Source organism: Thamnophis elegans, chromosome 2 (genome assembly GCF_009769535.1).
Source record: "Thamnophis elegans isolate rThaEle1 chromosome 2, rThaEle1.pri, whole genome shotgun sequence".
Lineage (NCBI taxonomy): Eukaryota > Metazoa > Chordata > Lepidosauria > Squamata > Colubridae > Thamnophis > Thamnophis elegans.
Window position 1 is genome coordinate 37,376,372 of NC_045542.1, and position 18,612 is coordinate 37,394,983.

The 18,612-nt window shown below is 39.2% G+C and overlaps 1 protein-coding gene across 2 annotated transcripts in view; it reads left to right on the forward strand.

Moving 5' to 3' along the window:
• The window catches only part of CEP95 (centrosomal protein 95), a 43,282-nt gene that overhangs the window by 20,623 nt on the left and 4,047 nt on the right, over positions 1 to 18,612 (forward strand). For both annotated transcript variants that reach the window (XM_032209655.1, XM_032209654.1), the window contains exons 8-17: positions 1,516 to 1,730; positions 2,827 to 2,899; positions 4,247 to 4,329; positions 6,162 to 6,280; positions 7,539 to 7,662; positions 8,986 to 9,100; positions 10,113 to 10,294; positions 12,800 to 12,892; positions 14,116 to 14,266; positions 16,907 to 17,067. In XM_032209655.1, coding sequence (XP_032065546.1) covers positions 1,516 to 1,730; positions 2,827 to 2,899; positions 4,247 to 4,329; positions 6,162 to 6,280; positions 7,539 to 7,662; positions 8,986 to 9,100; positions 10,113 to 10,294; positions 12,800 to 12,892; positions 14,116 to 14,266; positions 16,907 to 17,067 — 1,316 coding nt within the window. The remainder of the gene's footprint in view (positions 1 to 1,515; positions 1,731 to 2,826; positions 2,900 to 4,246; positions 4,330 to 6,161; positions 6,281 to 7,538; positions 7,663 to 8,985; positions 9,101 to 10,112; positions 10,295 to 12,799; positions 12,893 to 14,115; positions 14,267 to 16,906; positions 17,068 to 18,612) is intronic.

An 18,612-nucleotide genomic window follows, 5' to 3' on the forward strand; every position in this document is an offset into this window, starting at 1 on the left:
TACACTAGATCTATCGAAAATGATTAGGTATAGTGAAATTTTAGACATCCAAGGAAATTTGAAAACCAATCAGGAATTAAAGGGGCAAAATATAAATATAGACTGGTGGCCATACCTTCAACTACAATCGATATACAAAACAGATGTAAAAGAATATGGAATATACACAGAATTACAACAAATAGATAAAATTTTAATTGGCCTGAAAAATAAATTCATAATGAAAATTTACAAATATTTATTAAAAGTAACATTAGAAGAAGAAAAAGTTAAAGGTTGCATGATAGCGTGGGCCAAAAACTTTGGACATAATATAGATCTAGTGGATTGGGAAAGAATTTGGAACACAAATTATAAACTAACACGATCAGTAGCACTCAAAAAAAATATGTATAAAATGTTTTATCGTTGGCATTTACCACCAACGAGATTGGCTAAAATGTACCCAAAAATGAATCCGACTTGCTGGAAGTGTAAAAAAATACAAGGGACTTTCTATCACATATGGTGGACCTGCCCGGAAACTCAAAAATATTGGACAAATGTTTGGAAATGGGTGCAAGAAATTACAGGAGAACAAATAAAATACAAACCTGAACTCTTTCTTCTGGGAATAATCAAAAGGAAATATACAAAGAAAATTAAGTACATATTAACACATCTGCTGACCACAGCTACAAATTTGTATCACTAGTTATACAAATTAGTGATCCAAAATTTTTTGGATTGTGCAGAGATGAACAAATTAACACTAAAATTAAAAGACAAGAGTCAGAATGTTATGAAATTTGGAACAATTTGTACAAATGGCTGCAAAACATGAATAAAATTAATTAAGCCAAATAGCGAAAGAGAGAGAACTGTGTATAGGTTTATAAACATAGAAGCGAAATAATGTTTACATGTGCAGGTATCATGACATAATAATGTTGCTATAATGACTGTAAGGTGGTGTAGAAGGAAAATAATAATAATAATAAAAAAGAAAATCTTAACAGTATTCTAAAAGATATGAGAAGGAAATAACTCAGCCAGCATACCTTTCTACCAGTAATATTTGCTTTTAACATTTTCTAAGGAAAGGGGACAAGGTGGCTCTCTGGCTAAGATGCTGAGCTTGTCGATCAGAAAGGTTGGCAGTTCAGCGGTTCGAATCCCTAGCCCTGCTTAATGAAGTGAGCTTGTCCAGCTTTTGCCAACCTAGCAGTTTGAAAGCATGTAAAAATGCAAGTAGAAAAAATAGGAACCACCTTTGGTGGGAAAGTAACAGCGTTTCGGGTACCTTCGGCATTTAGTCATGCCAGCCACATGACCACAGAGACGTCTTCGGACAGCGCTGGCTCTTTGGCTTTGAAACAGAAATGAGCACCGCCCCCTCGCGGCAGGAATGACTAGCACATATGTGCAAGGGAAGCCTTTAACTTTTAACTAAAGAAAGTCCCCCAATAATATATTCTAAGCATATTAATTCTACATGTTTGAATCACAGTATTGTCTGCCTTGTTTGCCTTTAAGCTATAGCCAAATCTGCTCAATTGTCTGAAGAGCAGTTGAGTTCCAGTGCTAAGAAGCTTGGGGACCCAATCCGTCCAGCAATTGCTTTGCAGCCCCCCTACCAACCTTCCGTCAGTGGAGTCTCTTATCTAGCTGAAAGGAACAATGTCACTGGAGACAGGGATTCCCCACCACCTTTATTATCATTTAAACCTCAAGAAACGCCACCTACTGTTGTAAGTGTGATATTTGTTTTTGTTTAACTGTCATCATTCAATGCATTGTAGATTTTCATAAGCTTGGGAGATTTGATGGAATGCTGTCCAAGTTATCCAAGAGAGAAGGGAGGTTAAGAAGTGTATAATAGAAATAAAATAAACAAATCCTTCCTGGCCTTTCCGATTCATCAGAAAATCTGGACTGGGAATTCAGTAATCAAGTCTTGGACACACAAAATAGTGTGTGTGTGTATGTGGGAGGGGGAGTCAAATATCTCCTTCCCCAATTCAGTGCCCTCAAGTTGGAATTGTAATTTTATTTTACTTTGATATATCAAATTTAGAGACGATCCATCTCACTCACAGAGTGGCTCTGGGTGATTCCCAATTACTGGAATTTTTATTTAGGTTTATCTATTAAATTTATATACTTCCCATCTCCCTCTCAAGCGACTCTGAATCAAATTCAGTTCCAATAAACACTTGCTAGGTATGTCAACATGTTTGGAAATTGAGAAAATCTACCACATCTTGTTGAATGAAAAGAGTGGGAGCATATTTTTGAAATATATGAAGTTGACATGATATGGGATGGGAAAAGACGTAAGGAAAAGGAATAAGTGAACCTCATGAAATTTTGTCTGAAATTAGTACATTTTTTCTGTGGTTGGAATATCTGTTTCAGTCAAAATTTGCTGTTGATTTTAGCTTTTGAGATGAGAAATGGCAGAACTGAATTGCATAAGCTTTTATTTGTAGTTTATTTTGTAATATAAATTTAAAAACAGCAATTTGAATAGCACTTAGATGTACCTATCATGTCATAATGCTTTACTGCCCTCGCTAAGCAGTTTATAGGACCAGCATATCACCCAAAGCAATCTGGGTCCTGATTTTACCAACCTCAGAAGGATGGAAGACTGAGTCAACCTTGATCTGGTCAGGATTGAACTCCTGGTTATAGGCAAAGTTAGCCTGCAATACTGCATTCTTTCTAACCACTGCGCCACCAGGGCTCTATGCTCCATGCTCATTAAGATCAATGCCTCTTTCAGCCTACTTGTTTTGACCATTTTACTATGTTTTTTCATTTGTATTGCATTCTCTTTTATAGCTTGCAGAACCTCCTGAGCGTGAATACTCTCTTTTTTCAGATGGCATCCATTCTTTTCCAGACGCAACTTCTTGTAAGAATTTCCATTTAAAGTGTTTGTTCTAACATTTTCTCAAAGTCAGATTCCTTGCTACTCTGAATTGCTATTGATTTCTAGCATGGGAATGGGCTTATAAGAATTCGATGCTTCTGGAATTTTTTAAGCGAGTTCTATTTTGTTTGTCAGAATTTTAAGTGAGGAGGGAAAACCTGTGGCCTTCAAGTTGTATCCAGCTGGATACTTCTTCCTTTTATCATGACAATTGGTCATGCTGATTGTGGCAATAGTCATTAGCATCCACCAGGTTTCCATTCCTGGGACAAGGGGACATGTGTGGTTATGTTTCTTCAAGTTTAAGTGAACTACAGATTTTGTAGAGATCTAGCAAGAATAGATCTTAATTTCCTACACAAAACATCACCGTCTCAAATCTTGAGAATGACAGTAATGTTCCTGGGGCTAAATGTTGTTATGTCACTTGAATAATGGGTGAATTCACACATAATGACAAGCCATAATGAGTGAGTTAACAGATCCTTGCTCAAAAACCCTCAGGTGCATAATATGGTATGGCAGCCAGGAGATAGTCTAAGGGCGCCCTGTGCCACAATGGCAACAATAAAGTAAACAGAATGTTGGCAGAAGCATGCAGTTATTTTTAGTTGTGCTAATTCTTGCAATTATTTTTCTGCTAACATCTTTATTTTTGCAAACAACGTTGCTCGTTGGACATTAGCAATACTGTATTTATAGTTGGAGAAACACTTTAGAAATCTGGTTAGCAATCAAATAAACAGAAAACAGATATTGTCTTGGACATCTGGATTAGATTTATAAGTAAAACTTTTGTTACCAATCATTTTGATCAACAACAGTTTATAAAAGGTTTCAAGTCTTTCCTCACACTCTTGGAATTTCTTGCTTTAAAAGAAGACACACAAATCCATAATTGAATAAATAAATTGAGATAAATTCATAATGTGAATCTTATTGTCCCTTTCAGTGAGATATTTACCATAATTTTCTGAAAGGAAGAGAATTTGAAATTCCGATCCCAAAAAAGGAAAAGGAGAAAACAGTAAATAAATGTAGTCAAAAATTCTGGGCAATGCCTAGCTTCCTTACCCAAATCCCTCAGACTTACCAATTTCAGTTGAAAACAATAGTGCCAGTGTCATTTGTATACACCAAGCTACAGGCAAAAGGAAATCTTTAGGCATTTGCCCTTTTCTCAAATCTGTCTTCTCAATAGAAGGGTTGGATTTTTTGGGCATCACTTTTTATGTAATCTATCTAATAAGGGAATGTTTAGTGTTTAATGAGCTATATCTATATTTCTTACGTAATTTATACAATTAATTTCTTTGGACTCCTGCTCAGATTTTCCAACAGAACCATCAGGAACAGGAGTTGGTGTAACTGGTGAATCAGTGCTACAAGTCAGCTCACATGATTCAGAAAAGGTAACACATTGTTTAGTTGGCTGTAGATGTATTTGTTCAGTGTTTACGATAATCATCAATATCTTCCAGGTTTCCATTGTAACCAAAACAAACTTCATATCTCACAAATCTAAAATTCTAATGGGAATCTTGAGAAAGAATGGAGAATGAGACATAAGAATTCAAAGATATGTCCAGTACGTGGGTTTAAAGCTCGGTAGGAGATGAAGAACAAGGGTTGGGTACAGAATTTGTAAGAATAGGTTCATTCATAAAGATGAATGTGGACATACAAGATACAGTGTTCTAGGATAGTGGCTCCCAACCTTGTGGAGGGTCCAGAGCCAGGTTAAGTGGACAGCGATTTTTCCGCGGACTGGGAGGGGTGTGGTTTCACATGCTGCCTTGGATCTGGCACGTTTGCAAATGGGGCTTCAGTCGCTTATGTGGCCTGGTTCTTGGCAGGCCGTGACTCAGTGCCAGGCCATAGTCCAAGGGTTGGGGACTCCTGTTCTGGTACAATATATCAGATTCATAGGAACGAAAGCTTGAATAAAGCAGGAGACCTTTAAAAGGCTAAGTACTGAGGGAGAAGTGAGGATCATAGATGAGGGATATATTGAGATACAGCGTGGAGTTGATGACAGCCTATGGGGAAGTCTAGCAGTAAGGAGGAGCTTAAAGTCGATCTAGCAATGAGCAGAAAACTAGTCTAAGGATTTTATGTTCCTTTTGTATCAGGGATTTTGTTTGCAAAAACAAGACATTGATCATTTTTCTAAATGAAGTTAATTATGATTTAATGATAATATGTCAAACCCTAACTTCCAGTAATACTTCAAATGCAAATTAATATTGACAATACTGCAAATGATGATCAATGTTATTGGTTGGGCATATCTTCATTATGATGGTTCTCGGGTACGACCAACCAGAATGTTATCATCATCCTAGCTTAAACATATACTTTTTATGTACCGTATTGTTCAGAATATAAGACGCACCAGGATTTTGAAGAGGCAAATTAAAAAAAATTGCACTCTGCAGACCTCCTGTTTTTTGTCAAAAAAGGGCATGCATAGCCTTTTAGGAGGCTTGCAGAGTGCTCCTGGGGGCTGGGAGGGGGGCAATAATGAGAAAAAAATGGCCTGTTTTTTGTGAAAACCGGCTCGTGTTTCATCAAAAAAAGGGCATGCATAGCCTTTAGGAGGCTTATAGAGTGCTCCTGGGGGCTAGAGTGGGGGGGGGGGGCAAAAACCAGCAACAAACAGTCTGGTTTTTTGCTCATTTTTGCCCTCCCCAGCCCCCAGGAGCAGTCTGGAAGCCTCCTAAAGGCTATGAACGGCCATTTTTGCAAAGGGGCAGGGTTTTTGAGGGGAAAAGGTGTGTCTTATACTCCGAAAAATACAGTATGTGTATTCAGAGGTCATGTAATATCTCTATAACTGAAAACTTTTTAGAGAAGCATACATAAAAACAATTCCCATTATGAAAATTCTATGATTTATGATTCTAAAAAGCTTATGTCTGTTTTCACTTCGATCTGGGAATGTTGAGATTTTGAAAGACTGCATTTCTCTTTCTTTTTTTCTTCCCCTTAAGGAGCATTTAATGTGTGAATGATTGATGTAAATGTTTTCAAACTCTAAATGCCTTTTTGGCTTGGTTATCCTGCTGTAAATATTGTTGTTTAAAAAGGTTTCTGACATCTAATTTTCTGTATTATCATAATAATTCTATTTGGCAATTCTTCTTTATGCAGTCTGATCTCTATTACTTTAACACCGATTTAATCTCTTGAATTTGTCCTGAGCTGTTTGAATGAAAGCTTTTCCCTTCCACCCTTCTAAAAGGAAATAGGCGAGAGTTCGCGGTACATATCGATTCAGAGTTGCAAGGAGAATGGATTACCACAGTTCACCTCTATACAAACCACAAGGCCCAAACAAAGGAATCTATTTATTGGGAAAAGGTATGCATTTCTTTCACACAAAATGGAACTTGGGGTTGCTCTTCAGAATAATCTTGTCCTCCAAGTCCATACATACTGCCACTAACCTGGGGCTTTTATCCTTGTACTGCTCTACAAGTCATTCAGTCTATTGTCTAAAGATGATGGGAGTTGCAGTACAGTGTCAATTAGAGTAGTGTTCCTTTAACTGTGGTCTGAATCAGTATGAGGTGTTCAGTAAGAAAAGTCATGCTACCTTTCTGGTGAGGCAGGGAAAGTATGTTGCAGGCTCTGTCAGTTAAAATAATGGCCCCCAAGCTTTTGGGCATCAGGGACCGCTTCTATGGCCCGGAAGGGGCATGGTTTTGCATACTGCCTGCATCCTTCAGGTGAGGCTTCATTTGTTTCCACGGCCCAGTTTCTGGCATGCCACGACCTGGTGCTGGTCCTCAGACCACCAGGAGTTGGGGACTCCTGAGTTACAGAATTTACACTGGTGGGATCGAGGAAGAGAGCGCCTTCTCTGCCATTGCCCCTGCCCTTTGGAATATTGTCCCCCATAGGTGAGGTTGGCTCCCATTCTCGTGGTCTTTTGAAATAATTTGAAGGTCTGGCTGTGCCGAGTTGTATGCATACAACATTGAGGTTGGTTAGCGCCTTGACACCCCCCCCCTTTAATGATTGTTTTAACTGCTTTCTTTTACTGAAATACCATTTTTACGTGGTTATGTTTCTATGTTTTTATTTGTGCACCGTGTAGAGTCACTTTGTGACTGAAATGGGAAGTCTCTATATTTGATGAATAAAATAAAAATAGAATAAATCCTGTTGCAAAAAGTAATTTTTCAGAAGTGGGTTACAGCCAAGTATAAATGATTGAACAGGGTGTAATGCTGGCTCTAAACGTTCTTGAACACATGATCCCATTAAGTTATTTAATCAATGCCTTAATGTAAAGAGCAATAATGTTGTTATTAAGAGAGGTTTTATTTACTCATTCATTTAGTTTAGAGGCTATTGAAGAACAGTTAAAAGAAGAAAGAGAGCTTAAGCATCGAGAAGACAAAATTCTAAATTACAATAATGTTCTTGGAGGGTTTTTTATGTTCATGTTCTTTGAATTTCTCTCCTCTTTCTCTTTTTCTACCTACTCATCTTCCTATTTTCCTCTTGAAAACAAGATTTACATGCTTAAGATGATCCCATTTGTTCAGTATTATACTTTCAGTGTTCACTCTCTGTCTTTGTTATTTTATCATGTTTTACTCTGATTCCCCAGCCAGAAAGAACATCCTGCTCTGGCAGACTCTTTTATAGAAGACTCTCTTCCCCATAGACGTGCAAAGAAAAAACTCTCTGAAATGTCAGAGAAACTCTCCCGCAGGCTGAATGAACTGGATGCGGTAAGTTAATGCCAACAATTCTTGGGATTGTGCTAACCAAGCAAGCAACATGACTGAAGCTAAGCAGATAGAGATGAGCCAATTTAGGATCCTGCAATCATACTCTTAAGCTTTGTTAAATCCTAAAATACAAGCAAGTAAATGTAAAGTACACTTGACAAGAATAACTTTCATTTCACCTCAGACTGATTCTTGATCTGTCCTCCTTCAATTGACTGCCCGGGCTCCCTGGGTTTGCTGCTGTGGGTGCTTTTTACCCAAGGCTGACTAGCCCATTGGCTCCTGCTTGTTTGGAAGGCGGGGTGGGGGGAATGTCTGTTGAAACAGGTTATCTGAAATCACACCTCAAAATATGTCATATGTTTTGTTTTGTTTTTCTTGGATTGGACTGCAAATTGATACGAAGCTTAGCTTGTTGTGGGATTCATGGTTAGCAGAGGGACCTGAGCTTCATACTTTTAAGCTTGAGTTCACATTTCTAAACAATTTTTCTGCAAAAGAAAAAAAATACCTGCCTGTGAAAATTGGAACAACAAGGAAAGGACTTAATAAACTTTGGATACTAGTTTCTTGAAGGGATTTTTCACTCTAGGAAGCATAAATACCCCGTGGCACGACAAAACCACGGTCCACTAAAGCGCGCCCGATTAAAGCGCGTACCTGACGTCATCAGCAGCGCGACAAATACGACCGTGGAGAAAAAAGGGCGCTTTAAAAAGCGCTTTTAAAGCAAGCCGATTCACATAAAGGTAAGGGTTAGGGTTAGGTTAAGGGTTAGGGTTAGGTTTAGGGTTATGTTAAGCGTTAGGGTTAGGTTTAGGGTTAGTGTTAGATTTAGCGTTAGGTTAAGGGTTAGGTTTAGGGTTAGGTTTAGGGTTAGGTTTGGGGGGGTTAGGGTAAGGTTTTCGCGTTAATTTTAACTTTACCGCTCACAGCGTGATGTTTTCGTCACGCTGTGATGACGTCAGGTACGCGCTTTCGTTGAGCGCGCTTTAGTCTACTGCGGTTTTGTGGTGGAACCCAAATACCCAGAACCTTTTGCTGTGGTCTGTAATAGTGCAATGGAGTAATAGTACTATTAAGGGTTCTTTAATAGTACCTCTTGGCATCACAAAGTTCTATCAGCCGTTCCTTTGCTTGTGCAGATTTGACCTACAGCTGGTGTCATAAAGTGGTGACGTAGAGTGTTTGAAATAAATATTAGACTTTGTGTACTTAATTTTTTTTCTTGATTAAAAGCAAATGTTTTGTATGTAAAATCATGGAAGATTAATTTGAAATCAACTCTGAATAGATAAAGCATTAAAAAAAAAACAATTACAGATGTTAAAGCGTGCTTTGGGTGAACAAAGCCAAGGCGAGTTGTCGGCTGATGAGGATACCCTTTCTCAGCACAGTGACAGCATCATGGACTATCGCCAAATCAAACAACAATCAGGTAATATTCTGAAATTCATTAATGAACGAATTGCATTGTTCTATGTTGGGACATATTATTTCCATCAGGAATTGAAAATAGCTATATACCTGCCTATCATTTAGCATCTTTCCTTGACTTGATCCCCTCCTTAACTATCAGGGCTACAACTTCCATAATTCCTGTTGACCATGCTATCTAGGACTTCTGAGAATTGTCATTGTAATACCTTCTAGAAAGTGCTAGATTGAAGAAATTTATCTGTATAGTGGATGTCACAACAGCTAAACTGAAGGGTTTGAGCACTGTTGGGAACTGGGCTAACTCAAAAGTTTTAAAACAATAACGTTACAAAGAGCCTGAATCTAATTGTTAAATGTAAAAAAAAAAAGTGTCTCTGATTGTCTGTGAAGATTCTCAGTCATCCAGGTCGCAGTTATCTCTCAAAGGTACTTTTTTCTAAAGATGTATCTTATTGAATGTAATACAGGGCAGCCCATGTCGGATCCCAAAGACATGATAGGGCAAACTTTAGAAACAGAGCTTCTGAAATTTATTGAAAGGGCTTTCCTGATCCTTTGTTTTAAAAAAAACCTACCGTATTTTTCAGAGTATAAGACACACTTTTTTCCCTCAAAAAAGAGGCTGAAAATCTAGGTGTGTCTTATACACTGAATACAGCATTTTTTGCCTCCTGAAACCCCTCCTCCTTCACCAAAATGGCCCTGCATAGCCTTTAGGAAGCTTATAGAGTGCTTCTGGGAGCTGGGGAGGGCAAAAATGAGCAAAAAACAGGCCGTTCCCCCCCCCCCCCAGCCCTCAGGAGCACTCTATAAGCCTAAAGGCTATGCATGCCCTTTGTTTTGGACAAAATATGGCCCATTTTTGTGAAAAACGGGCTGTTTTTGGGAGGTCTGCGGAGTGCAAAAACTTTTTTTTTTTTTAAATTGCCTCATAAAAATCTTGGTGCATCTTATACTCTGAAAAATATGGTAATTGTGGTAGACTTATCTAAAGTTTGTTTCTCTCATAGATATTCGTCGTTCAAGGAAAGCACCCAACAGGCGACGGTCATTTTCTGCTTCCCCGCCCCCATCCAATTATCAACCATCACATGTATCAGATAGTCCTCTCCAGAAAGATGCCGAAGAGCCAGCGCGAAGAGTGCGAATATGTTGGCAAAATGAACAGGATCAAAGGAAGTTAAGAGCAAAGGTAATGGCAGCAGGAATGGAAATGCGGGCAACTAAATAATGCCTTAATGAGTGAATGTATTAATAGATGCTCTCAGCGTACATGGAACCTTAGCAGAGCCAATATCCCAAAGGGGTTTTTGCAGGAGGCAACTGGACTTCCTTGTTTTTTTTCTTTGAAGATGTTTTGCTTTTTCAGCTCTGACTGGATGGTGGGGAATGGAAGGATTTATATTCCTTGCAGATAGCTGGTAATTTGCATCCTTTTAGAGGGTCATTGAAGCACTTGGAGGTTTATCTGTGTCTTCAGGATCACCTGAGTAGTGCAAATGGTTCCTGTACTCTGCAGTTTGTTTCCATCTGGAAATCCATTCCTACTCCCACACCATTCAAAGAGTGTTCATCCCAAATTGTATAGCTAAAAGTCTGTAGAGATTCTCAGTCATACAGGTCATGGTTATCCCAAAGGTGCTTTTTCTGGAGGCAACTTATCCAGTTGCCTGCTGAAAAAGCACCTTTTGGACAGCCATGACCTGGATGGCTACAGACATTTAATGGTAGATAGAACATGGGTGAAAAGAACTGCTTTTCCACTTCAGAGGTTTTATATCATTCCTCCCCCCCCCCAAAAAAAAACATTCTGAGTGTGACAGTATGCTGCATGTATTTCCTAATGGGTGGGATGGTAGCATTGTATGTCGGCTTGCTAGATGATCTTTAGAATATCAGAGATTGTATAGAATAGCATGCACTTGCTTGGGGTAAAACTGGCCTGCTTATGACATAGTGGCCAAAATGTTCTGAAGCTGACCAGTATTGTCCTTGCTGTTGGGAGGGAATGTTACATGGGGCACAGATATGGTTAAAGCTAGTAACTTGATAAAGCTAGTTTATCACACTAAAAATACCTGATTGATCAAAGCCATGTGGGTTGGCTGAGGTCAATATTCTACTGATGTCTGTGGCCGCTACAACTAAGAGTCTGGATGAATAAAGGTAATAACAGAAAAATAGATACATTGCACATTTGAAAAATTAAGAATGGGGAAAGATGTATAAGATTGGAATGTAAATGGCCCAATCTTGTGTTATGGCATCAAGAAGTCATACAGAGAGGTCAAAGTATAAAATTGACTAGGCTGAAAAATATCCTGGGAAGTATGAATTTGTGTCATCCCAATTGTTGTGGACGGGCATGAGAAAAAAGTTATTGTTCAGTGAATGATGATAGTAGAAGAATCAGAAATAAGTTTGGGGAAAATCGTGGAGTGTTCTAAATGGAAGTGATCCCAAGATTTTATTAGGTGTCACAAATAGATAAGTTGGAATGAGACAAAAGGGTACATAAAAAGTGATCACACCACTTGGAAGCACAGCAATGAATGAAACTGATCACATTCATTTGTCGTCAACACTGGAAGTCTTCAAGAAGATGTTGGGTAGCCATTTGTTTGAAGCGGTGTAGAGTTTCCTGCCTAGGCGGGTTGGACTAGAAGACCTCCAAGGTCCCTTCCAACTCTGCTATGGTATTGTATTGTTATAGAAAAATGGCATTTTGTTTCAACAATGTGGTTTCAGTGTAAGTCTCCACACATGCACATGGAAAGGGCATCAATCCAAAAGCATGATTAATTGGATTATTCTAGATGAAAGGCTGAAAGAATTACTGAAAGATACAAAGGTGATTAGAGATTCTTAATATAGACTAGACACTTTTGGAAATGCCAGTGGAGAAATTTGGGTAAAAACCAGACATGAAAGAAAAGAAAAGTCACAGAATTAGAGCATAGGTAGAATGACAACAGGAAGCGAAAGTGCAAGTCCTCTTGTTTGTTTTATTGAATGAATCTCTAGGAGTCCCTATCTGAGGCTCAGGAGTCTGCCAGTTGAGGGCTAATCTCCTCACTGAGACTGGTCCCTGATCACATCCACTTGACCAAAAAAAAACAACCCCTATTCTGACTGACAGCTGCCAAGAGATTCCACAAACTGCAAAATGGGCAGCATATAAATGTAATAAATAAAAATAATACATAACTAGGATATCTCTGTTAATATTTAGGATATTAATTCTTATAACTCCAAGCTTGGTTTGGAACTTTATCTGGGCAGCATTTTTTTTATTGTAAATCCATATCCACGTATTTCAAATTTATATCTTCTCCTACCTTTTAAATTTAGACAGGTGGAAACAAGGAAGGGGTAGCCTTAATATTGATGAACTTTTATCTTTCTTGGGTCTTTTTTAATTTATTATTTAAAAAATAGAGGGAGCTTATCTTATTATCTGACTCTGAACCTTTCAGACGTTAATTACTCTTTCAGTACGTTAATTGAGTGTTTTGTTCTAGAACTGCAGCTGAACAACTGAATCTGAATATATTAAGTTTCAGTAGCCTAGAATTAAATGGAACTCATGATTTCTTAAAACTTTAGTTTGCGAACTGCTGTTAGACTGATCAAAAGGCATGTTTCATCAATGAACAACTTCTTAGAGACAACAATTGGACTTTATTATGTCTTCTAGCATCTGAGTAAAGCTTATGACGAAGACCTAAGAGCATACGAAGCTAGTGAAAGTCTGGAACTTGCAAAGATAAAAGCAAAGGCTCAGGAAATGGTAAGGTGCAGAAGAAATATGCTGATAGTTCTGTGCATTTCTTTTTAACTCTCAGTATGGTTTGGATCATTAATATTTGAAGGGCAGCTTTTGCACTGCAGGTCAACTCTCATAGATTTAAATTTTGATGAGGGTTTTCTCCCCACCAAATTTACTGGAGCAGCACTTTAAATACAGGTTATCCTCAATTTACAACCGTTTGCTTAGTGACGGTTTGAAGTTACAAGGGTGCTGAAAAACAAGTTACTTACAATCAGTTAGAGCCATCGTAGTACCTTGATGTTCAAAAATCAGGTGCTTGGCAATTGGCATTTATTTATGATGGTTGAAGCATGCCAGGGGCCACGCGGTCTCCATTTGCAACCTTCCCCTCTAGCTTCCAATAAGGAAAAGTCAATTGGATTTGCCTAACGACACCATGGCCCACTTAAAACCATGGTGGTTCACTTAATCATGGCAAAAAAGATCATAAAATCAGATGCACCTCACTTAACAACTGCCTTGCGTAGTAACAGAAATTCTGTTCCTGGTTGTGCTCGTAAGTTGAGGACTACCTGCAGTGGCCACTTTTTCTTGAGGGCTACCTGTATATAATCAGAGTCAGAGAAACAGTCACTTTTAGAATGTAGCTGGAGACTTAGTATTATTTTCTGAGGTAAAATGCCACTTGGACAAGTTACCAGCTAGCTGATTTAGTATGGAAATAATTCACTGTTCATTTAATAGATAGAAAGATATCACAGATATAATGACAATATAGATCTTTTTTAAAGTTGTATGTTTGGATTGAGGAAGCAAGATGGCAAACTCTCCCCTTCAGTGTGTGTCCAAGGGAAGCTGTTCTGGAAAACTCTGAGAGGAAATCAAAACAGTTGTCCTGTGTGAAGTGGAAGATGTTGACCTCTTTGGGTCCAAACCAGATATTTGAAGATTGGCGAATAAGATGTTCTGTACCTGGGGAGGCCAAGATCTGCTTTTGGTTTATGTGAAAAGAGGCCTTTCTGCCTTTTAGGATTATATTTTAAGGTTTTCATCTTAAAGACATGTAGTTATATTCACCAGCCATTGGAGAGCTTAAATGTCTGATGTACGGAAAATCACCAGCCTCTGCACTATGGGTTTGCCTCTTTCTGTAGGAATCGTGTGCTATCATTAGGGTTTGCCTGCACTAGGATAATGAATGATCCAGTAACCATTTGTTCTGTGTGTGTGTTTGCATCCAGGAACAAAAGTACAAAGAGAACGTACTTAAAGGAACTCCAAGAATTTCACATGCGGCAAAGATTTATTCTCGAAAAAATATACCTCGGCATTCCAAACTCAATCAGAGGATTTCAAGAGGAGGGTTTGCGAAGCCAAAAAAAGCAGCTCCAAGTAAGAACTGAAGCCTTGGTAGAGAGCCTGGCAGCCTCTGAAAGCATGTTCTTTCAGTGCAGGGGCCAAGATCACTGGCATTTTAGCAGCATATACGTAGCTGTGAAAAAACATTTTTCTCTGATTGCCTCCATATGTCTTAAACCTGGGCAAGAGGAGAAGAGAATTTAGGGAGCCTTTTATTCAGCAATTTCTTCCAAGGTCATGAGGAAGGCTGGGCTTCCATGGCTGAAATTTTTTTTTCGTCCTCTTTAAGTCTGACACCTGATTGGTATATCACTTACAAATCAGTGCTTCTCTGAGCAGAGCAAGCCAGCAACCTTTCCTTTCCTTTTCTTTTCATTTTCTTTCCTCACCTCCTGTCCCCTTGACTCAGATAAAAAAGTAACCATGAATGCTGTCAAGCTATATATAATTATGTGTGGGTAATTCAAGAAGAAGTGTAGCCAAAACATTTCAAGCTTAAAAATAATCTATTCTACTTCCTTTGATTTCAAAATATGTCGATAATGATTCTTTCCTCAATGCTTTACTCTCAACCAGTTTGTGAAGTGCAAAAAAACTCCACTCTGAGTAACTTCAGATTTGTTCGTCGATGTGCAATATTGTTTAGTAATAAGTTATGACAGCTGTTATACTGAAACTGCTGTGCTTGTTTTGAGATAGGCTAAGAGCACGGAATATTAACAATGACCATACTAATTTAATATTTCTATGTGTTTGTGATGTTGAACTGATGGAGCAAATCTATAGATGAGAGAGTTTAAGATAAAGCAGCTGGCCTATCCACCACTTAGAAAAGTCACATTTCTTTTTTCAAGCATTGATTTCTTCCATACAAATATAACAAAAATGTTAGTTGAAACACAGTCAAGTATCTCATCTGGAGTTGTGGTTTCAAAGAAGAATAATCTGCATCCATAAGAATTACATAAGTGCAGTAAATATCGTTAGATATTAGATAGAGTTTTCAAAAATCAGTTCACAGAATTAAGCAGAATTAATGCCTTGAATTTCAACACCAACGTGACGTGTTTGGCTGTTGGGTTTACAAACCGAATCATATATAAATCATATACCAAGCAAACTGCTTTTTTACAAGTATTGTTAAGTGTGATGTGGAAACAAATTAATGATTTGTGCATTTCAGCTGGCCTTCAATGCTGAACAGCTTGTCCTTTGTCAGTTTTATTGGGCTCAATAATATCACCTTAGCCTGAGTGGTTCCTAAAATTATTTTTCTGCATTCAGGATTAGAAGGTCTTTTTTACTCCAACTATATACTGTTTGGGGGAAATATGGGTATAAATTCACCAGGAGTAGCTATTTCGCATTAGAAATGAGACTGGTAAAGCAAGGATAACCCTCAGCTGCTATATTCCCCCAGGTAGGGTACAATTGTAATTATAGAGCTGGCTAATATCATTCTTGAAAAGAGCTAGAACAGAATATAAAAACTTTTTAAAAAGAAAAATAATTTAGGAGATGCTAATTTCTCTTAAATGGACTCAGTTATAGTGCTGATGGTTTCCTTAGTGAAAGATTTGAAAGATCAAGTTAGAAGCAGAGCATCATGGAGAAAATCTACATGGTCGCTAAGATTCAACATGATTTGATGGCACATGATAATTTCTCTGTTCTCGAAACATGTTTATGTGATAAATATACGAGCCAGTTAGGTGTAGTGCAAGAATGTCCAACCTTGGCAACTTTAAGACCTGTGGATAAGTATTGGATAATACTGGTCTAATGATTAAGGTTGGAAAACGGGAGAGTATAAGCTCTAGTTCCACCTTAGCCGTGAACGTTGGCTGGGCCAGAACCTCTCTCTCAGCCCATCTCACCTGACAGGGTGGTAGTGGTTGTGGGGAAAATAAGGGAGGAAGCTGTGTTGGCTATGTTCACCACCAAGGTAGAATACAAATAAATAATATTTTTCCATCCCTTGTTAATCTAGTTATAGCTCCTACCCCAAAGTAAGTAGACCTATTTAAATGTGTTCATACACAATCTACAGTTTATAAGTAAGAATGTTAAATCAAGTAATGTGACGTGCAGTACCATGACCATTAATTAAGTATAAAACAGTAAGCTTAGTCCAGCTTTCCCTAATCATGGCGGCTCCATGATCGGGGAGGGGAGCTGTTTTTAATGGCAGCTCAAAGCATAAGTCCAGTGGTGGGCTGCTGGGGGTTCGCATGGGTTCAGGCGATCCTCTACCCAGGATTCTGCCCAGTTCGGTGAACCCCCAAATGCCACCCCTGCTGGCTCCTCCCACCCCGCCCCGGAGTCTCCATGCGGCCCGTTCATCATGCAAGATAAGTGCAGGGCCAGCAGAGAGGCTCAGGGAGGGCAAAAACTGGGCCTACCGGAAGTCCGGAAACGGGCCGTTTCTGGCCTCCAGAGGGCTTCCAGAGCCCAGGGGAAGAAGTTTTTGCCCTCCAGGAGGCTCGAGGAAAGCCTCTGGAGCCTGGGAAGTCTCCCCCCCTGTGGTGCAGGAGGCTGACTAGGCCATGCCCACCGTGGCCACATCTACCCAGCAAAGTGGCAGCAAACCCGTTGCTGGAACTTTTGAAGCCCACCCCTGCATAAGGCCCACTTTTCCACTGTTCATTGCTGAGGTCTGTCTCTTTTTTTCAGTGAAAGTCAAAGAGAACGATCTCTTGCCTCTGCTACTCGAAGAGTTTCCTCACATGAACATTTCTCATCCAACAATGAACAAGATGTGGCAGCAGCAGCTCTCCCAAATTGAACAATTCAAACCTCCCAGAGAGAGGAACCAGTGGAAACTACAAAATGAAGTGAGTTATCTGCAGGCTCGAGAGATTCGCAGCCTTTCAAAAACAAGGCAGAAAAATGTGCCGGCCATGGCTAAAAGATACAAACATGGGATGAAAGTCCCACACATTAACCAGGACTACAGGGAGTCCTCGAAGTGCAAAACAGTTACAATGGCACAGAAAAAAAGTGAATTGTGGCCGTTTTTAAATTCTTAATGAACATTGCAGCATCCCCATGGTCATGTGATCAAAATCCAGACCCTTGGCAACTGACTCATCTTTGCAGTGTCACATGGTCATGGGATCACCTTTTGTAACCTCCCGACAAGCAAAGTCAATGGGGAAGCTAGATTCAATTAACAACCATGTTACTAACTTATCAATTGCAGTGATTTACTTAACAACAGTGTGAAGAAAGATCCAAAAATGGAGCAACGCTCACTTAACAATTGTCTTGTTTAGCAACATAAATTTTGGGCTCAAATTTTGGTCATAAATTGAAGACTGCTTGTACTGATGGTGCTCCTAATCTTTTTTTTTTGGGGGGGGGGGAGGGAATGTTATTAAAGGCAATGAATTGGCCAGCATGTTTACTCTAAAGAGGGTCTGAGACTTTTCATTCAACCAGAGCTTTATTCTTATAGGCTGATGTCACTCGAACACTTTGTGACACTGAAAAAGGAAGGAAATGTGGGAGCAGTAATGGAGAAAATGGATTACAAATCCTGATGAAAGCACAAGGAGTAGTTGAAAGGGGAAAGTGGGGAGAAATAAGAGTGGTTGTTGTGTGGGAAATAGGAGGAAGAAGTGTGAGGTGTGTCAGGGTTCCAAGTAACACCTCCCAACAAAAGAAGACTCCAAAAGTTCCATTTTATTAGAGATGTCCTATTGGCACATCTGGGAAAACCTGAATCTGAAAGTTTCCAAGTTTTCCCCACCCAAATGAAAATCCAAGGCCCTGCCCAGCACCCACATATCCGTCATATGGCCCAATCAGGCACCATCCCAACTGGAGATGCCTCCCAGTCATACTCCTCCAGGTGCAGGGCAAGATGTCCTTGGCTCTCTGAGAAAGGAATGTTATTATAACTATATATCTCCCATGCCCCATATAATCCCCCTTCCCATTTTCCTATAGCATTGAATGTAGTAGGCCTGGAGGCCCAATGCAAAAGATGGTTTCCAGGCCTGACAGTGTGTTTGCCACCTTGAGCTACTTATACTACATAATAAGGGTGGGCTAAAAATCAAATACATAAAATGCATCTGCCTTCAAATGTGAGTTCAGGCTTTCTGTGAGTAAACCATGATGATTGGGGAAGTTGTAATCCAGGCTGGCATAGAAACTATTCAGCAGGTATCTCTGGAAGAGAGTAGATCAAGGTGGAGAAGTCTTTCTTGAGAGCTCCTAAATTGGTTAATATGTTTGATAAGTGAATGAAAAATAATGATTTAAAAGATCTGTGGGGTCCTCGGTGCTCTCTGAGCTTGATTGTTTTCTTGCAACCATTTCATTACCCAGGAGGTAATATCATCAGTGCCACATGAATGAAATGTGTGAACTTC